We start from the raw sequence: 25,489 nt of genomic DNA, 5'->3' as shown, positions 1-25,489 counted from the left end.
AAAGGCTTAGGGGCGACCTAATAACTATGTATAAATATATCAGGGGGCAGTAAAGAGATCTCTCCCATGATCTATTTATACCCAGGACTGTATCCATTACAAGGGGGCATTCTCTACATTTAGAGGAAAGAAGGTTTCAACACTAACACAGACAGGGGTTCTTTACTATAAGGGCAGTGAGACTGTGGAACTCATTCCCGGGGAAGGTGGTCATGGTGAACTCGGTAAAAGAGTTCAAAAGGGGCCTGGATGCATTTTTGGAGAGTAATACCATATGTGGTTATGTATACTAGATTTATAGGAACAGAAAGTTGATCCAGGGATATATTCTGACTGCCATATTTGGAGTCCAGAAGGACTTTTTACCTCTATTACAAGGGTTTTTTGTCTTCCTCTGGATTAACTCAGTAGGGACTCATTAAGGATATAGGTTGAACTCGATGGACTCTGGTCTTTTTTCAACCTCTATGCACAGTAGTGAAGTGCTCTGGTAAGGCAATGCAAAAACAATAGATCCTATTAAATGGGCACTGTCAGAATCAAAAACTTTTTATATGATATTACTGATGAAAATGAAAGACCTTTTGTAATACGTTTTTTATTTTTTATTTTTTTGATTATTAAAGAAAGAAAATGGCCCCTGAAAATCCCACCACTAGGGGGTCCCCATACCTATCGAGACACTAACCAGTCCTGCAGCACTATTAGGTTTGTCCATGAGTCATGAAAAGAGATGACTCATGGACAAGGCTGCATGAGCAGACGCACCAATCACCTTCCACCACTACAAGGGAGGGACACGCCCTCTTTCCATCAGAGGATTTGTAACACTGTGAGCTAATGAAAAGAGATATTTTTATAATAAATATAGGTGATAGATGCTTTTTTTGTAGGATTGTAGGATATGACAAGTACGCTTTAATTGTTCAAATATATCACTTGACTGTCTGTGATGACATTTAGCTACAACATGCTCCCTGAAAACTGCCGGTTACCACTGAACTCCCTGGCCTGAAACTGACCTGGCTAACTCTTTCACCTTCTCTCAGTAATAGCATGACTGTTGCCAACCACAAGCCTTGACCATGGTGACCCTTTGCCTGCCTACCACCCTTGTGGTGTGATTATCACCTTGTCTATTACTTTGGTATCTTTCTATAATCACTACCCTGACTCAGGTTGCCTGACTTTTCTAAAACAGTTCTGTGGAAAAATACAACCATATAACATTAAGTGACACTTCTCCTGGGGTCAACCAAGTACATGTGAACATTATAAAGCAGTGGTTTTAAACCGTGGCCCTCCAGATGTCATTTAACTTCTACTCCCAGCATGCCCGGAGAACCATCGGCTTTTGGCAATGGTTACTCGTTTTGGAATTAGGTCCAAAAATGGTGGTTACCCATTTATCCAACAACATAAACTGCAACCAATTCCAGCTCAGCTGTCATTTCTTAGCTGTGATTGTTTGTTATGGGAAAAAAACTGTAACAAAAAAATCTGTTTTAAGCAAGGGGGTGGTCTTTTACAGAGATTTCAATGTACTCATCTGTAAGTCAACATGGTCGACTATGCACGTAACAGATCCTAGATGATGGAAGGGCTCATGGTACCTAAAGCCAGGTTCACACAGGATAAAATTTGTCAGCTTACAGCATTTGTTTTCAACTGCTGTTTTTAACCCTGAAAAAGCAAGCATGAAATGAAATACTTAGCAAATTTTATGTTGTGCCTGAGTAAGTTACATAGTTAGTACGGTCGAAAAAAGACATATGTCCATCAAGTTCAACCAGGGAATTAAGGGGTAGGGGTGTGGCGCGATATTGGGGAAGGGATGGGATTTTATATGCAATGCAATACACATAAGCATGCGCGTCTACAGGTTTGAACCCCTCTCCCCCTGAAAATGCTTGTAAACCAGAGGGATACAAAGCAGCTCTCCCCACTTCTGCCAAACATATTTCCATCTATCTGCATGCATATCTATCTATCATCTATATCATATCTATCTACCTTATCTATCTATCCATCTCTATCTATCTACCGTATCTATCTATCTATCTAGTGTAGATAAACAGCACATCCCTTTTCCTTTTGATTAGGTGTAGTTGGTGCACGTGGGTTCTTTAGCCTGGATTAGGGGACCTCCACTTCAAACAGCAAAAGGAATCTTCTCACATCACACAAAAAATTTGTGAAAAAAAGGCCAAGTGTTTATTTCATTGCAAAAAAACATAGTCTCACAGCACAGCTTTTTTGCAATGAAATAAACACTTTTTTTCACCAATTTTTTGTGTGATGTGGGAAGATTCCTTTTGCTATCTATTATCTATATCATATCATATCTATCTCTCATCTATCTTTCTATGTATGGGAGCTCAGGAGTACAGTGCTTGTGTATCTCCGGTGCTCCTCCCCCAGAGAATGCATGGAGTGTGTGGAAAATTTCTGCAGACACCCATGCACGTATGCTCTTGGCCAGCATTTTTTTTTTACTAGTGCTTCAATAAATGTCACTATGTCTACTAAATAGCTGTTTAACCTTCTGAAAAATCCAGCTGTCAGTATCCCCCAGATTTAACAGGTGTCAATAACAGACCTACTTTAACTTGGCACACTTGGATACACACACTTGAGTTATACAGAGCGTCCCCCAGTTCTCCAGTTATGGTGACCAAAATGCTTAATACTGTAGTACCTGCACTGCCAAATGGGAGGAGCAGTAGTGACTGTGCTCTTCACAGTCCAACTATGAACATAAGACTGTCAATTTATAGACAGGAATTTATAGTGGCAGCTAAAAGTGGATGCTGGCAGCTGATTTTTCAGAGGATGTCACAGGCAGGTACTCTTAAATGCAAAGATAGAAAATGTATATAGTGCATCTAAGATACAATCTACATGGACGTCATTGAATACCTCTTTAGCATAGGATTTGGTTTGGTTTCTGCTTAAAAAAAAATATCTGATGGGACTTATTCTAAGAGCCCCTGTAGCATTAATACATTTCTAGTATTATGACATATATGATGCTGTAATATGACAATTATTTTTAATAGCATTGGTGAGTCTTAGCATAAGAAATCTGCCACCAACTCACTAAACATAAGCAGATGAGGTGGAGTTAAATATTAATTCTACTTTAGTCACTAATTAGTCACTAATTAAAACTTCTCAGAAAATAAGAATATGTGCAGGAAATAGCTGCTATGACTCCAATGGTGCACAGAGGTACAGCTCATTTATTAGAGAAAGAAGACATCACTGGAACCTAAGGAGGAGATTAAACCCATGGGCACTGGTATTAACCAATTCACTACCCTGGATTGAGCCCAAACCCCTCCACTACCATAGACCACCAGGGAAACTAGGATAAACCACTTCACTGCTTGACCAACAAAAGGGGCTGACATTGACCCATTCATATCCCAAGACCATCAAAGATCTTGCCATTAACCCCTTAACAACCCTAGATCACCAGGGATGTAAACATTAACCCCCCTTTTTACCTTAGATTACAAAATAAGTACTTAAACTCTTTAAAGGGGTACTCCACGGGAAAACATTTTTTAAAATCAACTGGTGCCAGAAAGTTAAAAAGATTTGCTCATTACTTCTATTTAAAAATCTTAATCCGTCCAGTACTTATCAGCTGCTATATGCTCCACAGGAAGTTCTTTTCTTTTTGAATTGCCTTTATGACTGACCACAGTGCTCTCTGCTGACACCTCTGTCCATTTTAGGAACTGTCCAAATCCCCACAGAAAACCTATCCTGTTCAGGACAGTTCCTAAAATGGACAGAGGTGTCAGCAGAGAGCACTGTGGTCAGACAGAAAAGGAAATTCAAAACAAAAAAAACTTCCTGTGGATCATGCAGCAGCTGATAAGATTTTTAATAGAAGTAATTTACAAATCTGTTTAACTTTCTGGCACCAGTTGTTTTAAAAAATGTTTTCCAGTGGAGTACATCTTTAATACCCTACACCACCAGGGATAATACCATTAAATCCTCAACTCAATAGGTCACCCCGTAGGCAACATATTGTTTTGTCAGGAGGCCCTGTAATTCTGTGGGCTGCCCTGATTTATGTGAACACTGTATTTAATATTTATCAGGATTCTGTATAAAACTGCACAGAGGATATGACACCCTGTTCCCCAATTGTCAGGCTCACACAGACAGGAAAAGGCAGGTATCAAAACTTAGTATCTTTACAGATTTTTACACATTGGTCTCACAAATCCCATCTCTTAATGCATGTAAGGCTAAGTTTCTACTTGTTTTTTTGTCCTGTGTTTTTTGGTTTGAAAAAAAACGCAAGTAATAACGCCTGAAAAAATGGCAGTGCAATTGTGTACCAAAAAAAAAAAAGGATGCAGTAGTAATGGAAAAATTTTTATTTAACGAAATGTATATATTTTATAACAACATTTTAATTAATTTTTAATAAAGTGTGTGTTTCACTTTTTTCTCAATTTTTAATTTTTTTTAGGTAGTACTACTACTCCCAGCATGGAACAGACTGTTCTACGATGTGAGTAGTAGTACCTGTACTAATAGACATATTGCCCCGGGTGTCAGTCGTGACACCCGATGCGATCGGCCATAATATAGCAGAGATGAGGAACGGCTCTATACAGCGCTCGCATCTCTGCTCTGTACTCCGGCCAGTGATGTGAATAGAACATCACTCATTCATATTTTTCCGCCCAGAGTGGTGGTTGGCCGGATGGTTGCAGCCAATCACCTCTCCCTGAGGGAAATATGAATGAGTGAGTGGTCGGCTGGAGTATAGTGCAGACATGTGAGCGCTGTATACAGCCGCTCCACATCTCTGTAATAGACAGGACGATCGCATCAGGTGTCAGTAGTGATACCCGCTGTGATCTGTTCTTACCTGCAGGTACTTCTACTCCCAGCATGGAGCACACTCTGCTCCAAGCTGGGAGCTGTAGTACCTGCATTAATAGACAGATCGCAGCGAGTGTAATTTCTGACACCTGTTGCGATCTGTCTATTAATGCAGGTACTACAGCTCCCAGCATGGAACAAAGTGTGCTCCATGTTGGGAGTAGTAGTACCTGAAGTTAAGGAAAGATCACAGTGGATGTAACTCCTGACACCCGCTGTGGTCCTCCTGTATAATGTTTAGATGCGGCCGGCCACTCTTCTATGGTCCCCTCCACTGACTTATATATATATACATATTCCTATTTCCCACAGAGAGCTGTGATTGGCTGGAACCATCTAGCCAATCACAGCTCTCTGCGGGAAATATGAATAGGTATATATACGGCAGTGCAGGGGACCATAGAAGAGCGTCCGCCTGCATCTATACATTATACAGGAGGTTTGCAACGGGCATTCTGTCAATTAGTATATGTACTACTACTCCCATCATGGAACAGTGTGTTCCATGCTGGGAGTAGTAGTACTACCTAAAAAAATGTAAATAATAAAGAAAAAAGTGAAACATACACACACTACATTTTTATTATTGTCGGCTACATTTTTAGGTCCCCGCCCACCCACATAAATTGATCCCTGTTTTAAAAATTAATAAAAATGTTGTTATAAAAAAGATACATTTCGGTAGATACAATTTTTTCCTTCACTACTGTATCTTTTTTATTTATAATGGTACCCTATGAACTTTTATTAAAAAAGGTATCTCCATCACTCCAAAAAAGGTATCTCCATCATTCCAAAAAAGAATGAAAACCGCTTGCAAAAACGCCAAAGTTGAAACCTATCGTTTTTCTTGTTGTTTTTTCACTCCCATAGACTTCTATGGGAGAAAAACGCCACGATTTTGCCCCAAAAAAACACCAGTGGCTCAACATGCTGCGATTTTGGAAAACCACCAAGGAGCTGAAAAATGCCAAAAAAGAGTGAAAAAAAGCCAAAATGATAAGAAAAAAACGCCAAAGTGAAAAACACCAAGTTGAATAAGAATTTAGCGATTTCTCATTGATTTACAGCTAACATCTGGCCGCAGCTTTTTTTGGCCGAAAAAACGCCATGCGGCAGAATTGGCGTTTTTCTTGGCGTTTAAAAAAAAAAACAAGTAGAAACTTAGCCTAATAGTTACGTTGGTCCAGTTGTCTCAAAAACTTACATATCCTATTGTACAACTAAAAGTGTAGTATAAAAGACTAAAGAAAAATATTTATAAAAGTGCCGTAAAACTTAGCATTTAATTGTATAGCTAGATAAAATTCACCACAATATTTGTGCAATATAATAATACTATCACCAAATCATAATTAAAGAAAATTAATGTATGTATCCTATTTATGATGATCGCCTGGTATGTTTAAGCGAACCATTCACAATACATATCTGATTGCATTAAGTATGCGTAAAGATAACCCCAAGTACACCCGACGCGTTTCTGCCTGGTTAGGTTTACTCATTATCACATATATAACCAGGCTTCCTCAGGGGTAACACAACACACAAAGGGTTAATTGAACACTCAAAAGGGTTAATAATCCTATATAGAGAGTAATATGAATGGTCACAGCCTTTAATGACCACAATTATTAAAGCACAACACTGCAGCTCTAGACCGCTCCAGGTGGAGCAAAAATTAGAATATATTTAAGGATTTTTTCATCCAATACAAGACACCTCCCCTCTGGGTAACGATAAACCCCCTTTGGAATGATACCAATGATAGTACGGGAATGTCTCAAAATTGCCTCCTATGTGAATAATTCCAGGTCCACTGTACTGTGAATAGATGTACCAGATAACCTGAAAAAAGATCAGGCAGACGCCGGGCAGACGGTCGGGTCCCCTGCCACTGCAGGACGTGCGTGATTGTTCGCTTTCTTCACTGTAAGTACAAGTCCTCCTTGTGATGCCTTATTTATCTAAACGTATGAGGACTCGTTGTATGTATGTTCTTTATAACTAAGATGTATCCTGGTCTGTTTCTAGGCAGCTCAGGTCTGGTCTCCTATAGTTCATTGTGAGTACAACCATCATTAACTGTTTTGATGAAGATAGGGTAAGCCCTCTTCTCTTCTTTATTATATATATTTAGTATCTGTATTTGATCTTTTTTCAGGTTATCTGGTACATCTATTCACAGTACAGTGGACCTGGAATTATTCACATAGGAGGCAATTTTGAGACATTCCCGTACTATCATTGGTATCATTCCAAAGTGGGTTTATCGTTACCCAGAGGGGAGGTGTCTTGTATTGGATGAAAAAATCCTTAAATATATTCTAATTTTTGCTCCACCTGGAGCGGTCTAGAGCTGCAGTGTTGTGCTTTAATAATTGTGGTCATTAAAGGCTGTGACCATTCATATTACTCTCTATATAGGATTATTAACCCTTTTGAGTGTTCAATTAACCCTTTGTGTGTTGTGTTACCCCTGAGGAAGCCTGGTTATATATGTGATAATGAGTAAACCTAACCAGGCAGAAACGCGTCGGGTGTACTTGGGGTTATCTTTACGCATACTTAATGCAATCAGATATGTATTGTGAATGGTTCGCTTAAACATACCAGGCGATCATCATAAATAGGATACATACATTAATTTTCTTTAATTATGATTTGGTGATAGTATTATTATATTGCACAAATATTGTGGTGAATTTTATCTAGCTATACAATTAAATGCTAAGTTTTACGGCACCTTTATAAATATTTTTCTTTAGTTTTGATCCGCAAGGTGAAGTCGCTAAGGCAGACGTGAGGCCCTACTACTTACGTAACTAGAAATGTAGTATAAAAGAGAAACATGCTAAATCCACAAGGTGCAGTGGAAAAAATATTGAACTGCTGTTATTTAACCTTTTCTTAAATTTTTCACCACACTTGTGGCTTCTGGAACTCCAACTACTAGTGGAATTACGATAGAAGTCACCACACTAACAGGCAATATGTAAGGTAATATGTAATACAAGAGTTTAAACAGCATAATCTGCTCTTCAGAGTGGATCATTTAGAAGATTAGTAAAGTGCTAATAGATGAGTCATTTGGGAGGTTCTTGGTGGCTTCTATCTGCCCTGCTGGCCTTGAGCGACAGATCTCACCCAATATGTGGGACTGCTTCCCTTATAGACTTTGGGCTATACTTTAGAGCAGACTGGTTGACTGAACTTCCATTATGTCTTATTCTGTGCACTATATTATGTGTATATTGTTTATGGATTGTGACCATTTAGCACTGTGTAGTATCTCAGTCACTTGGCACTACTGTGTTTTCATCCATATGCATTTTCATCTACTGTCTACTATTATTGACTGTATATATTAGCAGCTGCTATTGAGTACTGTTTGCATTGTACATATCGCTATGCTTACTGCTGCATCTAGGAGGGTCTGATATAGCTTATTAACTGCTATATTCAGGTGTTAGTGTGTGTTTAAATAGATTTTATAATTCTTTTGTCTGGTCTTTTTTGCTTTATACATGTATAATAAAAGTTGTCTACATATTTTTACATAAATGATTGTTGTACACTTTTTTCCTTGCTGTCTTTTTCTCTTGTGTCTTTCATAATCTTGACTCTCTTTATGTATTACACATAAAGCCTAATGATTTCAGTGCTGATTACAGTTGATCACTGGGGGTTAGAAGTCTGGAGCTTTCACCTTCTGACAGCCATAACATGTGTTCTTACTATGTACACCAGCCATTTGCTGTCAGGGCAATCTTCGAATTTTAGTTTTGCAACAGTTAGAGGTCCACAGTTTGGAGCCAAAATGATGTACACAGTGCTTCCTCCTGAATGTAATTCTGCCTTGCCCTCAGGGTGTAAACAATGTTTTTCAGTGTTTCTCGGAATGCATAAAGCATAATGCAGTTTTCAACATCTTTCAGGTACTTAGGCCAGTGTGTAGACACAGGTTCCATTTAATGAGAATCCCCTAGTGGTGTCTGCTGGTAACCAGTGAAGCTCAATACCCTATAAGGGTTAACTACACATTCACACAAGGAGTTTGTTACAGACATTTTTAACACTGTCCCATTCCTTGAAAACAAACACATTTAGAGGAACCGCTCTGATTTTCAGTCTCCAAAGTTTCTGCAACAAATGTGCTTCATGTGAATACACTATTTTGATAAGAAAGGGAAACAATATGCACACTACGGGGGAGATTTATCAAAAGCTGTCCAGAGAATAGTTGCCCAGTTGCCCATAGATACTAATCAGATTGCTTGTTTTATTCTTCAGAGGCCTTGTTAAAAATGAAACAGGCAATCTGATTGGTTGCTATGGGCACCTGGGAAACTTTTCCTCTGCACAGGTTTTGATAAATCTCCCCCTTCAAGTGCAGGCTACTGGTTATCTGGAACTTAAAGGGGTACTCTGATGTTAAAGGGTACCTCTCATCAAAAAAACTTTTGATATATTATAGATTAATGTATGCAGAATAACTTCACAATTGCATGTTATTAAAAAATATGCTTCTTTCTATTTAATTTTCCACTTTGAAGAAATGACCACTAGGGGTCTCCCTACCAGTCCTGGCAGCAAGCATTTCAGACTCATGCTGGAGTCCTAAACACTACGAGCTGCCAGTCTGCTTTGTTCACAAAGGAGAACACTCAGAGCTGCCAGCCTGCTTTGTTCATAGCCTGTTTGGCTGTGAACAAAGCAGGCTGGCAGCTCTGAGTGTTTAGGACTCCAGCATGAGTCAGAAATGCTTGCTGACAGGACTGATCAGGAAAAATACAATAGAAAGAAGAGTATTTTTCATTAACATGCTATTGGAAAGTTATTCAACATTCATTAATCTAAAATATATCAAAAGTTTATTTGATGAGAGGTACCCTTTAAGTAAAAAAAAAAATAATGTTTTGGGGGTCTTACTGCCCTTTACTTCCTGGTTATACTCCCTGATTTGAGCAGCTGCTCAGTACTACAATTGCTTTTCCTTAGCTCTTCATCACAGCCCCCCACCCTGCCTACTCCCCTCCCACCTCACTCCTGCCAGATCCTGTCCAGAGCTGTTGCAGAGCATCTCATTTCTCAGCAGTCTATCACACAATCAGTGATGTTGCAGCACCTGCTACCATTCTGAGTGAATGTTCTGACCGTTCCTTTTAATGGTGCCATATAAACTATTCGGAACAGGATGACAGCTCCTAGTATACACTCTGTTCCAATTTTGCCTACTCACAGCATTTACAGGGGGAGAGTAGTAAAGACATTTTCTATGGGATAACTACACCTTCCTATACAGTAAAACATAAGAAAAAACGGTATTCCAAAGCATACCAGCACACTTTAGGCTAAGTTTCCACTTGTTATTTTGTCCTGCATTTTTTGGGTTTAAAAAAACGCATGAAAAAACGCCAGTGCACTTTCCTGCCTCTGGCGTTTTTTCAGCCGTTTTTTCAGCCGTTTTTTCATTTGTGTGGAAATGGCACCTTGGCAGTTTTTTTTGGTACCCAAAATTTGTTGGGTACCAAAAAAAAAAAAAAAAAGGATACAGTAGAGATTTTTTTTATTTAACTAAATTTATATATTTTATAACAACATTTTCATTATTTTTTTAAGAAAGTGTTTGTGTTTCACTTTTTTTCTCTATTTTCTACATTTTTTAGGTAGTACTACTACTCCCAGCATGGAACAGCCTGTTCCATGATGGGTGTAGTATTACCTGTACTAATATGTGCAGAAAAGGAATAAAAGGGGAACAAAGGGGGCGCTATCTAAGTGCCGTAAATGATGATAATTGCAACGGATGTACAAGATGCACGTACAAAAATTGTGGGTTTGAGTAAAAGTGTGAATTAACACACTCACCTTCTAGTGTTGCGCAAGCTCAGGCACAACACTGATGTAAGCTTTCTGAGTGCATGCACTCTATATATTCTCCTCTAGGCTGCCGAGCATCTGTCCCGATACTCCGTGGTGTCGGTCTGGTCGATAGTGGTGTGGATGCTGGATAACCTCGGCAAGGTGCTTGTCCAGTCCTGGTGAAGATGGTGATGCTTCTCTGGGGCGCCTCTGGATACGTGGATGTTCCAACCTCTGACCCAGGTAAGGGTTAAGGAAGGAAGGTGCGGGAGCAATTGAAAGTTTTAAAAGGCTTTATTCAGACGACGCGTTTTGCAAGGGGTCCCTTGCTTCATCAGGTAATTTTCAAGTATACACTGTATATAAAGACTGTCTTTACCCCTTTTGTCTGACCTGATGAAGCAAGGGACCCCTTGCGAAACGCATCGTCTGAATAAAGCCTTTTAAAACTTTCAATTGCTTCCGCACCTTCCTTCTTTAACCCTTACCTGGGTCGGAGGTTGGAACATCCACATATCCGGAGGCGCCCCAGAGAAGCATCACCATCTTCACCAGGACTGGACAAGCACCTTGCCTAGGTTATCCAGCATCCACACCACTACCTGTACTAATAGACAAATCGCCCCGGATGTCAGTCGTAACACCCGATGCGATCGTCCACAATATAGCAGAGAAGTTGAGTGGCTCTATACAGCGCTCGCATCTCTGCTCTGTACTTCGGCCAGTGATGTGAATAGAACATCACTCATTCATATTTTCTGCCCAGAGTGGGGATTGGCCGGATGTTGCAGCCAATCACCGTTCTCGCGGGAAATATGAATGAGTGAGTGGCCGGAGTATAGTGCAGAGATGCCAGCACAGGAGAAAACCGCTCCATCTCTGCAATAGACAGGACGATCGCAGCAGATGGCAGCAGTGATACCCGCTGTGATCTGTTCTTACCTGCAGGTACTACTACTCCCAACATGGAGCACACTCTGCTCCATGATGGGAGCTGTAGTACCTGCATTAATAGACAGATCGCAGCGAGTGTAACTTCTGACACCTGTTGCGATCTGTCTATTAATGCTGGTACTACAGCTCCCAGCATGGAGCAGAGTGTGATCCATGTTGGGAGTAGTAGTACCTGCAGTTAAGGAAAGATCACAGTGGATGTCACTTCTGATACCCTCTGTGATCCTCCTGTATAATGTATAGATGCGGCCGGCCGTTCTTCTATGGTCCCCTGCACTGACTTATATATATACATATTCCTATTTCCCACAGAGAGCTGTGATTGGCTGGAACCATCTAGCCAATCACAGCTCTCTGCGGGAAATATGAATAGGTATATATACGGCAGTGCAGGGGACCATAGAAGAGCGTCCGCCTGCATCTATACATTATACAGGAGGTTTGCAACGGGCATTCTGTCAATTAGTATATGTACTACTACTCCCATCATGGAACAGTGTGTTCCATGCTGGGAGTAGTAGTACTACCTAAAAAAATGTAAATAATAAAGAAAAAAGTGAATATGAATAGGTGTATATATACGTCAGTGCAGGGGACCATAGAAGAGCGGCTGGCCGCATCTATACATTATACAGGAGGATCGCAACGGGCGATCTGTCAATTAGTACAGGTACTACTACTCCCATCATGGAACAGTGACAAATGAGCTGAATTCCATGCAAAAAACCAGTGCTGCCTCCAGGGTGCCTCCAGTTGTTGCAAATTCCCTGTGGTCGCTCCACCCATTAAAGCAGAACAGGCTCCCTGTCATCACCTGACTAGTGAGGAAGTGTCTCGGCCGCACTGCATCCTGGGAATACCTGAGGCAGAAGTACATTTCATATACTGTTAAAAATGAACATCCAGAGCAAAGATCAGATATGAATGTGAGACCAACCATCAGAGACAGGTACAGACACTATATTATGAACTACACTAACTTTACAGCCTCTGTAGCATAGTCAAATAAAAAAAATCCTTGCAATACCCCTTTAATGCAGCCTGTGGTGTGCACCTACCGATGCAGCAGCATGACATCCTGTTATTAGCTGATCACTGGGGCTCCCTTCTAACATAATGTAGATAACCTGCATAAAAACTGATCCCAGCTGTCTGTGAAGTCAGTACTGCAAAAATGTATTAACTTTAAGAACTGAATAAGTTCTTGAAGGAATGCATAAAAAATTATATATGAATGAAAAAAGGCTATAGCACTATGGCTCATGGTCATACCTCTGACTAAGGTTTATTCCATAAACAAACACAAGAGTGTCCGGCTCAGGAGATCCTATTAGACTGCAGTCTTAGGTAAGGCTGATAGCAGCTTTTTTTTCTATTTATAGACAGTCTCCAGACAGAGAATGAAGGAGGCCTATTGCCCTTGTGTACACAAACATAATCTCATTTCCTATATTTGCAGATGCAAGTGATGGAACTGTCATATACAATAAGCATACTCCGAACAACAATTCTCTTCTACAATTACATGTAATTGTCCTCTGCAGCTAAACTCATAAATGTACTTTGGATTTCTTCAATGGCAAATGGCTGACTTCACAGACGACAAGTTTAGCATATTTGAAAAAATATCACATCACTGTTGAGCCCAGAGTAATACATAGGTGTATGTAAAAAGCATCATTCCACCATTGCACTTTAAAGGGGTATTCTAGGCAAAAATATTTTATCCCCTATCCAAAGGATAGGGGATAAGGTGTCTGGTCGCGGGGGGCCCGCTGCTGAGACCACCCCCGCGATCTCCCTGCAGCCCCGGCATTCTATGCGGGTGCTGAATCTCCAGTTTCGGGAACCTCCAGGTTTGGATTTAAACTGTATTTAAGGGGGTATTCCGGGCAAAAACATTTTATCCCCTATCCAAAGGATAGGGGATAAGATGTCTGACCCTCTGCTGAGACCCCCCGGCAACTTCGTCTCTAGTTTTGGAAACCTCCGGGTTTCCGGGACTAGGGACGTGACGTCACGCCACGCCCCCTCCATTCATGTCTATGGGAGGGGCGTGAAGTAAAGTAATGAATAGTCGGGAACTCACCGCTTCTTCTCAGTCTTCTTTATTGTAGAAAATACTCACATAACATACACGGTGGGGAGGGACACAATAGGGGGGGGTATGTAGAAGACGACAGCAGCCGTTGTTTCGTACGGGTTACGTGCAAAACAACGGCTGCTGTTGCCTTAAAAAAAAAAAACCTATTGTGTCCCTCCCCACCGTCTATGTTATGTGAGTATTTTATACAATAAAGAAGACTGAGAAGAAGCAGTGAGTTGCCGACTATTCATTACTTTCTATATCAATGTATTTTCTGTTTGTGTTGTCAATAAAGAGAATTTGTCAGTATGACAGATCTTTTTCATTTACTGTTTATAGTGTGATGCCCAAACAGAGCTTTACTATGAGTGTAAGGTTGTGGTATACTTCCATTAGCTGATTTTCATCAGGTTTCCATTTCTTTGTAGTCAGCATTGTGTAACATGTTATAGCATGGATATGACTTTTTTTCATTTATGTAACTTATGTTTCACTGAGTGTTCACTATCCACTGTGTGTGTCAGGGTGCAGTGCCCTTATGAGTTTCCCACCTGTAATTCTTAGTGAGTGCGAATGGCCATCAGCTTTCTCACCCTCATGCAACCCTAGTTCCACCTTATGAGGTGATGGGAGTAATCCTTTAGATTTACAGATTCTGGTAAATATTAGGGTGACGACTCAGACAGAAGCTGGGAGCAAGATGGATGTTTTCTCTTAGCTTTCCTTTTTTCCAATCCTTAATTTTGGAAAGGGCTTTGCAGAATGGAAAAAAGATTTATGGGACCCTTCTTTTGAAGAGCGCTTGGGATGGACCTCATCCCTGTACACTTTTTTGTGTGGCAAACTGTACTTCTTCAGCACTTGGGTGAGAGAAAGCATGATCTTAAGGGTGCGTTCACACGCTATTTGTTCTTGCGGGATTTCCGCGGCGTATTCTCGGCTGTCCATAGCAGATTTTCCGCGGCAGAATTTACACTGCGGAAAATCCGCCGCAGTCCCTACTGACTTAAATGGGGCTTGCGGCGGATTTTCCGCAGCGTACATTCCTCTGTGGAAAATCTGCTGCGGACAGCCGAGAAGAGCCCGCCCCCTTTCAAATACGCTGCGGAAAACCCGCAAAAACAAATAGCGTGTGAACGCACCCTCAAGTAGCATGTTTTATCCAGTACAAAATAGATACTTGATGGAAACCTGACATATTCACTGGTCATTTAGTAGTGGATCCATGACGACATGGAGCCATTGTGAACTGGGCCTTTTTGCATCTCCTGAAAAGTCTTCCTGGATCAGTAAAATCACAGGTGTCCCATGATCCCTCTTAGCCAGTCAGTAGCTCTGAATAGGGTCAAAGGAACCATCTGATGGGTCCCCCTTTTAGTTACAATAACAATTTTACAAGGTGTCAAGGTATGAAGGTGACACTCACCCTATTAAGTTGTTCCAAAAGTCTTTGGTTCTGTTCTGAGAGTTCTTGGACAGCTGAGCATTTCTCGCGGTCAGCCTCTTTCAGGTGCACCTGCTGCTTTTCTAGCTCTTCCTGTAGCTGCTTTACGTCACTCTCCAGCTCGGACACTCTCCCTTCCCATTCTCCTTCACGATTCTCAAACCTCCTTTTCAGTTCATGCTTTTCCTGCTCCAGATGCTGAGGACAGAAATATGTTACAATCAACTTCACTGGCAAACTTAGGAATGAAAACTTTAGTTTCACTTAGATAAGGGCTACACCTGAGGTCTATGCACCACTTGTTCATTCTAATAGTTTTCATGTGTTACTGTCATGTATCATAGAGACATGTCAAAAGTTTTCAGGATCTTGGTGTTCAGAGCGAGTGGGGAGTAGAGCCTGGCTGAGCACTTCTCTCCCCGACTCACTGTAGGAGATAGGCTCCATGGACTTTCTATAGAATTTGTCTCCTACACTGAAATGGGGAGAGAACGTCCAGTCAATCGCTTCTTCCAACTAGTCCTAGCAGTTTCTATGACTATGTTCTTTGTTAAATGAAACTTAAACTAAAACTTAAATTAAAACTCTTTAAGGGTGCGTTCACACGCTCTTTGTTTTTGCGGGTTTTCCGCAGTGTATTTGAAAGGGGCGGGATCTTCTTGGCTGTCCATAGCAGATTGTCCGCGGCGGAATTTACACTGCGGAAAATCCGCCGCAGTCCCTACTGACTTCAATGTAGTCTGGAATAATGTGAACCAAAGGCCTGGGACACATAAAAGGAGGACTGGGTTCCGGGCGCTTCCCCTCCTAGTAGAGTACTGAATCTTAGGCAGGCAGATCCATAGAATAAAAAGGGAGTTTATTCGCTAGCGAATAAACTCCCTTTTTATTCTATGGATCTGCCTGCCTAAGATTCAGTACTCTACTAGGAGGGGAAGCGCCCGGAACCCAGTCCTCCTTTTATGTGTCCCAGGCCTTTGGTTCACATTTTTCCAGACTGTATCAGAAATGCTGAGTGACTAGCTCACTCAGAGAGGACTTCAGGAGCTGCTGACCTCATCTTCACCGAGCGATACTACATGCAGATATAGGTGTTGTGCCCTGAGCATGACCACTTCTGGTAAGCCTACCTAATTATCCTAAGGGGCTCACCTGTCTGAACCATCCGCACTAGGAGCGCACCTCTCTTTTTGTCTTTTTCTCTACTGACTTCAATGGGGCTTGCGGCGGATTTTCCGCAGCCTAAATTCTGCTGCGGACAATCTGCTATGGACAGCCAAGAAGAGCCCGCCCCTTTCAAATACGCTGCGGAAAACCCACAAAAACAAAGAGCGTGTGAACAAACCCTCAAGGAATTTTCTCTTCTATATAACCCCAGTCTATAAGCCCTACTAAGGCATATGGATGTCATGAGGGATATACAGTTAGGGAGCCACTCTACACAGCTACAATGGAGATCCTGGGTCATTTCCATGTATTATATGGGTAGCAATTCATTTAAATTGCCAAATGTTATACTGCATTACCCCTGTAGTGACTGAAGCAGAGGGAATGAGCAGCTGATGGCACCTTCCCCTCCCATGACAATACAGGCTGTATGCAATGGGTCTTGGAAGGTATTATTTAATGTGATCATGTATGCTGTATATTGCACCTACACAGATTTCCTTTGGATTGGTTTATGATCTGCAGATATGATAATGTGTGTAAAATGTCTCACTTATTGTGTAGCCGCTAAATCTAGGCAAAAGAAATAGTAGCGAAAGGCTCAGGCACATTCTTTCAGCCAGTTACTTCCACACCAGTTGATTCTGGATGGAGTACAAATCTGTTAACCAGCTCTGAACATGACTGAATCTACAAAGGTGACCCATTTAATGTTCTGCATTTCAGGGGTGCGCCAAACTACCTGCTGTATGACTGACAACCCTACACCAGGCTTACTAAAGAGCACTTTAAATTCTATAGGGTCACATCTTTGTTTATAAGTGTAAAGGATTGTACGGAGGTGGCCCCCTATACAATGCACTCAGTTTCCTCTTATATTAGTCACTTACAGCCCTCATTACAAACTAATAGCTGTGTAGTGTATGGGGGAAGGGAATAAACACTGAACAGCAATTTTCTACTTCTATGGCCTCATTTATGACTGAGAATGCTCTGATAACATGGTAGGGAGCGTGAGTAAATAAAAGCTTGGTAAGCCTGCCTGGAAACACACTGCTTGAGTTGTACTTGGCTATCTTTGGAAGAGCCATAGCGAGTGAATGGGCAGGGGCAGAGCATAAGCGCTGCTGCTCCACGTACTTGTGACAAGGGACCCCCATTCCCATGATCGGTTGAGTTCCCAGTGGTTGGACCACTACTGCTCAGATATATATTACCTATCCTGTCACGCCCCCTTTCATAGACCTGCATTGAGAGGGCGGGTGTGACATCACACAGGGGGGCGGAGTCGTGATGTCACGATCTTCCGTTCTCGTGGTCGGGATCGTATTAGCCTGAGGGCCTCCAGTGGTTCCGGAAGCCGTTACAGGTGGGTGCCGCATGGTAGAATGTGGGGGTCCCCAGCGGCAGGACCCCCGCCATCAGACATCTTATCTTTTGGATAGGAAATAAGATGTCTAGGGGTGGAGTACCCCTTTAAGCCACTCCTGGTAGTAAATGGAGAATCTTAAATAGAAAGCATCTATTATAATCTTCATCGTGCTCATTGGAAAGCTTCTAGTTCATATTTGAAGACTTAGGCCTGGTCTACACTGCAATTTTTTGAGAGGCTACTAAAGGTGCCAATACACATTAGACTAGAGCTGGCTAAACACGCCTCCGTCAACTATAAGGTGCATGGCGGCCTCCTGACTCTCCACCAACCGATGATATCAGTGGAGAGAAGGATTGCGCATGGAACTTCACTGCCCAACCCTTTAAATCTGGGGCGCTAGGCCAGAGCTGTCTGGCTGCAGCTTACCCCTCCCCTCCTCATAGGGGAAACATAAACATTTGGCTGGCACTTACTGAAAATATTCGGCCACCTTAATTGATTTAATTATTGATCTAAAGCTGGAGCACTGAGCCATATGTTGAGCTGTATACAATCTTCTGGACTGCTGCCGTCTTTCAATAGTTAAAATCAACCATTAGTGCTATAAAGAGTCATAGCTTAACCCTAGTCTAAAAGTCCATGCAGAGCTACTACTTCTTGCAGTTGAACGTTTGCTATAATTTAATCCAGTCTTGGTAATCTTTTGTGAACCAAATCCATCATTAGTCCTAACAGCCTGACGAATCAATGAATCAATGTAGGTAAAATGTGTCAGCCTGAAGTCCAGGTTATTTAGCTTAAAGGGGTTGCCTAGGACTTTTTAACTGATGGCCAATCTTCAGAAAAGCCCATCAATATCTGAAAGGTGGGGGTGGACTTCTGCCCCCCCCCCCCCTCAATGATCAGCTGACTGAAGGGGCTGACACTGTTAATGAAGCCAAATACCTTGGCTCCATTCATTGTGCAGTGGCCATGCCATGGTATTTCAGATCCTAGGGCTTATCCTGATTATAGGTCATCAATAAAAAAAATCTTGGAAAGCCCTTTAAAAACCAACGCCTAGGCCAGATACAAATGTAACAAACCCTCATGTGTGAGAAGCATAAGATCTGTTTAAAGGGGTACTCCGCTGCTCAGTGTTTGGAACAAAATGTTCCAAACGCTTAGAGCTAGCGCCGGGAGCTCGTGACATCATAGCCCCGCCCCCTCATGACGTCACACCCCGCCCCTGAGAATGTGAGTTTGGGGCTGAGATTGTACAGCACACAGAGGTAGTGAATGCAGCTCATGTACACACCACATGTGCAGTGTATATCACACAGATATGGTACATTCACGTACCACCCCTAATATCATGTGCTCACCACACAGACCCCTATAGTGCAGGTATATGCCGTGCAAACAGTTCATGTAAATGTCACATATATTGTACAAATTACATTAGTAGCTTACATCAATGAACTCACCACACATGCAGAATGCAGAACACGTTCATATCATAGTCTTATTCAGTGCAACACACAGAGTACATGGAAACTTCATGTGAATGTATAGTACCTACCTACATACATATATGTGTACATTCATACATGTGCAAACATATAATACCTTGAGGTGACACCATGCATGTAGTACAAATACACAGCACATCATATCATGCCACATACAGAGCAGGCATCTCATATACATACATCACACACACCTTATACATACACACAGCACACACCATATTCACACATCACATACATAGCACATACATCACATACATAGCAGACATCTCATACACATACATAGCACATATCTAATACATATATATAGCACACATCATATACAGATACATAGCACATATCTAATACACATACATAGCACACATCATATACACATACATAGCACACATCATATACACATACATAGCATACACATACATAGCACACATCATATACACATACATAGCACATACCATATACACATACACAGCACACATCATATACACATACATAGCATATATCATAAACACATACATAGCATATAACTCATACACATACATAGCAGACATCTCATACACATACATAGCACATATCTAATACATATATATAGCACACATCATATACAGATACATAGCACATATCTAATACACATACATAGCACACATCATATACACATACATAGCACACATCATATACACATACATAGCATACACATACATAGCACACATCATATACACATACATAGCACATATCATATACACATACACAGCACACATCATATACACATACATAGCATATATCATAAACACATACATAGCATACACCTCATACACATACATAGCACACACCTCATACACATACATAGCATACACCTCATACACATACATAGCAGACACCCCATACACATAGCATACACCTCATACACATACATAGCACACACCTCATACACACAGCACACACCTCATACACATACATAGCACACACCTCATACACATACATAGCATACACCTCATACACATACATAGCACACACTTCATACACATACATAGCACACACCTCATACACATACATAGTACACACCTCATACACATACATAGCACATTATACACATACATAGCATACACCTCATACACATACATAGCACACACCTCATACACATACATAGCACACACCTCATACACATACATAGCATACACCTCATACACATACATAGCACACACCTCATACACATACATAGCACACACCTCATACACATACATAGCACATTATACACATACATAGCATACACCTCATACACATACATAGCACACACCTCATACACATACATAGCATACACCTCATACACATACATAGCAGACACCCCATACACATAGCATACACCTCATACACATACATAGCACACACCTCATACACACAGCACACACCTAATACACATACATAGCATACACCTCATACACATACATAGCACACACCTCATACACATACATAGCACACACCTCATACACATACATAACATACACATACATAGCATACACATACATAGCATACACCTCATACACATACATAACATACACATACATAGCATACACATACATAGCATACACCTCATACACATACATAGCATACACCTCATACACATACATAGCACACACCTCATACACATACATAACATACACATACATAGCATACACCTCATACACATACATAACATACACATACATAGCATACACATACATAGCATACACATACATAGCATACACCTCATACACATACATAACATACACATACATAGCATACACATACATAGCATACACATACATAGCACACACATACATAGCACACACCTCATACACATACATAGCATACACATACATAGCATACACATACATAGCACACACCTCATACACATACATAGCACATATCATATACACATAGCACACACCTCATACACATACATAGCATACACATACATAGCACACACCTCATCCACATAGCACACACCTCATACACATACATAGCACACACCTCATACACATACATAGCATACACCTCATACACATACATAGCACACACCCCATACACATACATAGCACACACCTCATATACATACATAGCACACACCTCATACACATACATAGCATACACCTCATACACATACATAGCACATTATACACATACATAGCACACACCTCATACACAGCACACACCTCATACACATACATAGCACACACCTCATACACATACATAGCACACACCTCATACACATACATAGCACATTATACACATACATAGCACACACCTCATACACATACATAGCATACACCTCATACACATACATAGCACATTATACACATACATAGCATACACCTCATACACATACATAGCACACACCTCATACACATACATAGCACATATCTAATACACATACATAGCACACACCTCATACACATACATAGCACACACCTCATACACATACATAGCACACACCCCATACACATACATAGCATACACCTCATACACATACATAGCACATTATACACATACATAGCATACACCTCATACACATACATAGCACACACCCCATACACATACATAGCACACACCTCATACACATACATAGCACACACCCCATACACATACATAGCACACACCTCATACACATACATAGCATACACCTCATACACATACATAGCACATTATACACATACATAGCATACACCTCATACACATACATAGCACACACCTCATACACATACATAGCATACACCTCATACACATACATAACATACACATACATAGCATACACATACATAGCATACACCTCATACACATACATAGCATACACCTCATACACATACATAGCACACACCTCATACACATACATAACATACACATACATAGCATACACCTCATACACATACATAACATACACATACATAGCATACACATACATAGCATACACATACATAGCATACACCTCATACACATACATAACATACACATACATAGCATACACATACATAGCATACACATACATAGCACACACATACATAGCACACACCTCATACACATACATAGCATACACATACATAGCATACACATACATAGCACACACCTCATACACATACATAGCACATATCATATACACATAGCACACACCTCATACACATACATAGCATACACATACATAGCACACACCTCATCCACATAGCACACACCTCATACACATACATAGCACACACCTCATACACATACATAGCATACACCTCATACACATACATAGCACACACCCCATACACATACATAGCACACACCTCATATACATACATAGCACACACCTCATACACATACATAGCATACACCTCATACACATACATAGCACATTATACACATACATAGCACACACCTCATACACAGCACACACCTCATACACATACATAGCACACACCTCATACACATACATAGCACACACCTCATACACATACATAGCACATTATACACATACATAGCACACACCTCATACACATACATAGCATACACCTCATACACATACATAGCACATTATACACATACATAGCATACACCTCATACACATACATAGCACACACCTCATACACATACATAGCACATATCTAATACACATACATAGCACACACCTCATACACATACATAGCACACACCTCATACACATACATAGCACACACCCCATACACATACATAGCATACACCTCATACACATACATAGCACATTATACACATACATAGCATACACCTCATACACATACATAGCACACACCCCATACACATACATAGCACACACCTCATACACATACATAGCACACACCCCATACACATACATAGCACACACCTCATACACATACATAGCATACACCTCATACACATACATAGCACATTATACACATACATAGCATACACCTCATACACATACATAGCACACACCTCATACACATACATAGCATACACCTCATACACATACATAGCACACACCCCATACACATACACAGCACACACCTCATACACATACATAGCACACACCTCATACACATACATAGCACACACCTCATACACATACATAGCACACACCTCATACACATACATAGCACACACCTCATACACATACATAGCACACACCCCATACACATACACAGCACACACCCCATACACATACACAGCACACACCTCATACACATAGCACACACCTCATCCACATAGAATACACACCCCATACACATATATAGCATACACATAGCACACACCTCATCCACATAGAATACACACCCCATACACATATATAGCATACACATAGCACACACCTCATCCACATAGCACACACCTCATCCACATAGCACACACCTCATCCACATAGAATACACACCCCATACACACAGTAGTGTATACCAGCCCTGACCTCCAGGCGCTCCGTGAGCTCCCTCTGCATCTCCTCGTACCGCCGGCTCAGGTCCTGGTTCCTCTCCAGCAGGGCTTTCCCGAGCCGGGCCGCCAGCATCAGGTCCCTCTCCTTCTGCCGAATGACCGAGAGCAGAGCTGGGTCCTCCCCGAAGCCCTCGGCCTCCTCCTCCGGGTCCCCCTCTCCTTCTGCAGCCATTAGCACTAGCTCTTCGTCCAGCTCCAGCAGCCCACACCCCGGCTCCGGCTGGTCAGGCCGCTCTGGGGAGGACGTAGAACGACGGCTGACAGGAAGCTCCATAAGGCGCTGTCCGGGCGGCTGGTGCTGAAGCTGGGAGCCGCGGTCAGAAGGCTATGCCCGGGCAGCAGGGCACTGGAGCTGGGTTATACACTGTGCCCTGTTACACCCCCAGTGCTCTGGGCACGCACGCACCGCTGGATTGTCACTGTACAGCGCTGTAGATTAAGTGGGCGCTACAGGGGGAGAAATGTGATGCCGGTGCACGGCCTGCCGGTGCTCACATACCCGCACTATACCATTGCGTGGGCTCTGCGCCTGCTACCCTCAGCAAGGGATAGATACACACCCCAAACGGGGCCCAGACACTGTCTAGGGACAGGAACCCTGCAGCCTACAATCAATACTGATTTCTTACTAGGTACCTGTCTTCACTGACACCGCACCCTGTCTAGTGCCAGTCTGTGCCAACACTACCTGGTGCAGGCCAGTGTGAGCTCCCCAGCCCCCTCCCCCCGCACCCTATGATATCAGTAGCAGGGTGTCCGGCCCCGCAGGCCTCGGGCTGCGCTGCGCTCTCCTCTCCTTGCAGCGCTGCGCTCCCCCGCACCCATCTCTGCAAGAACCTGGTAATGCGTGCGCAGCCGAAACGTCACCAGCACCTGTTTCGAGCCCGCAGCCCATTGGCTGGGAAGGATTGCGCGATCAGCTGTGTGGAGAGGCTGGCATGTAGTGTGCGCGCCCCTAGCGGCAGTTCAGCGCCACTTCGCACTGAGCTGTAGTGTTTCCACATTGCAGATGCATCGCTGACTCTCGGGTTATGTACTAAGACTTTGCCTAAATAGCTATAGTCAGTTATCTCTAGGCACAGGCTTTGGTGAAATGTTAACCTGTTCAGCAGCGGTGGTGCAAGGATTTATGCCATCCTAGGCAAAACTTTATTTTGCCCTCTCCTAGTTTTCCCCCTAGGGCAGATATAAGATCAGGGGTATAACTAGTTCCGTGAGCCCCATTGCAAATTGTGGATCTGCCCCCCCCCCCCCCCAACAATTAGAAGGTGTATTAACGCCCTGCGTCCCCAAGAGGTTAAATATTTATATATATATATTTATTGTATATATATGTATGTATATATATATATATATATATATATATATATATATATTTCTGTATATGTAATATATACAGGGTGGGCCATTTATATGGATACACTTTAATAAAATGGGAATGGTTGGTGATATTAACTTACTGTTTGTGGCACATTAGTATATGTGAGGGGGGAAACTTTTCAAGATAGTGGTGACCATGGTAGCCATTTTGAAGTCGGCCATATCCCGACCTTCTATCCCGTCCTCCTATCCCGTTTTCATATCCCGTCCTCCTATCTCGTCCTCCTATCTCGACCTCCTATCTCAACCACATATCCTGCCCTCCTATCCCGTCCTCCTATCCCATCCTCCTATACCGTCCTCCTATCCCGACCGCCTATCCTGACCTCCTATCCCGACCAGTAATATGTTTACCAGGTACA

At 41.9% G+C, this 25,489-nt stretch overlaps 1 protein-coding gene across 2 annotated transcripts in view; it reads right to left on the bottom strand.

Moving 5' to 3' along the window:
* BICDL1 (BICD family like cargo adaptor 1) overlaps window positions 1–24,562 on the bottom strand; it is a 98,819-nt gene extending 74,257 nt beyond the window's left edge. The window contains exons 1-2 of one of the 2 annotated variants that reach the window (XR_008846224.1): window positions 23,722–24,562; window positions 15,246–15,461 (exon numbers count right to left, since the gene is read on the bottom strand). Coding sequence is in view for 1 of the 2 variants with exons in the window: in XM_056529867.1 (XP_056385842.1) it covers window positions 15,246–15,461; window positions 23,722–24,021 (516 nt within the window). In the remaining variant the exon portion in view is untranslated. The remainder of the gene's footprint in view (window positions 1–15,245; window positions 15,462–23,721) is intronic. The other variant, XM_056529867.1, reaches the window with a different exon arrangement.
* Between the last annotated feature and the right edge of the window lie 927 nt (window positions 24,563–25,489).

Source organism: Hyla sarda, chromosome 1, assembly GCF_029499605.1.
Source record: "Hyla sarda isolate aHylSar1 chromosome 1, aHylSar1.hap1, whole genome shotgun sequence".
Classification (NCBI taxonomy): Eukaryota; Metazoa; Chordata; class Amphibia; order Anura; family Hylidae; genus Hyla; species Hyla sarda.
This window is presented reverse-complemented; position numbering and strand designations above follow the sequence as displayed.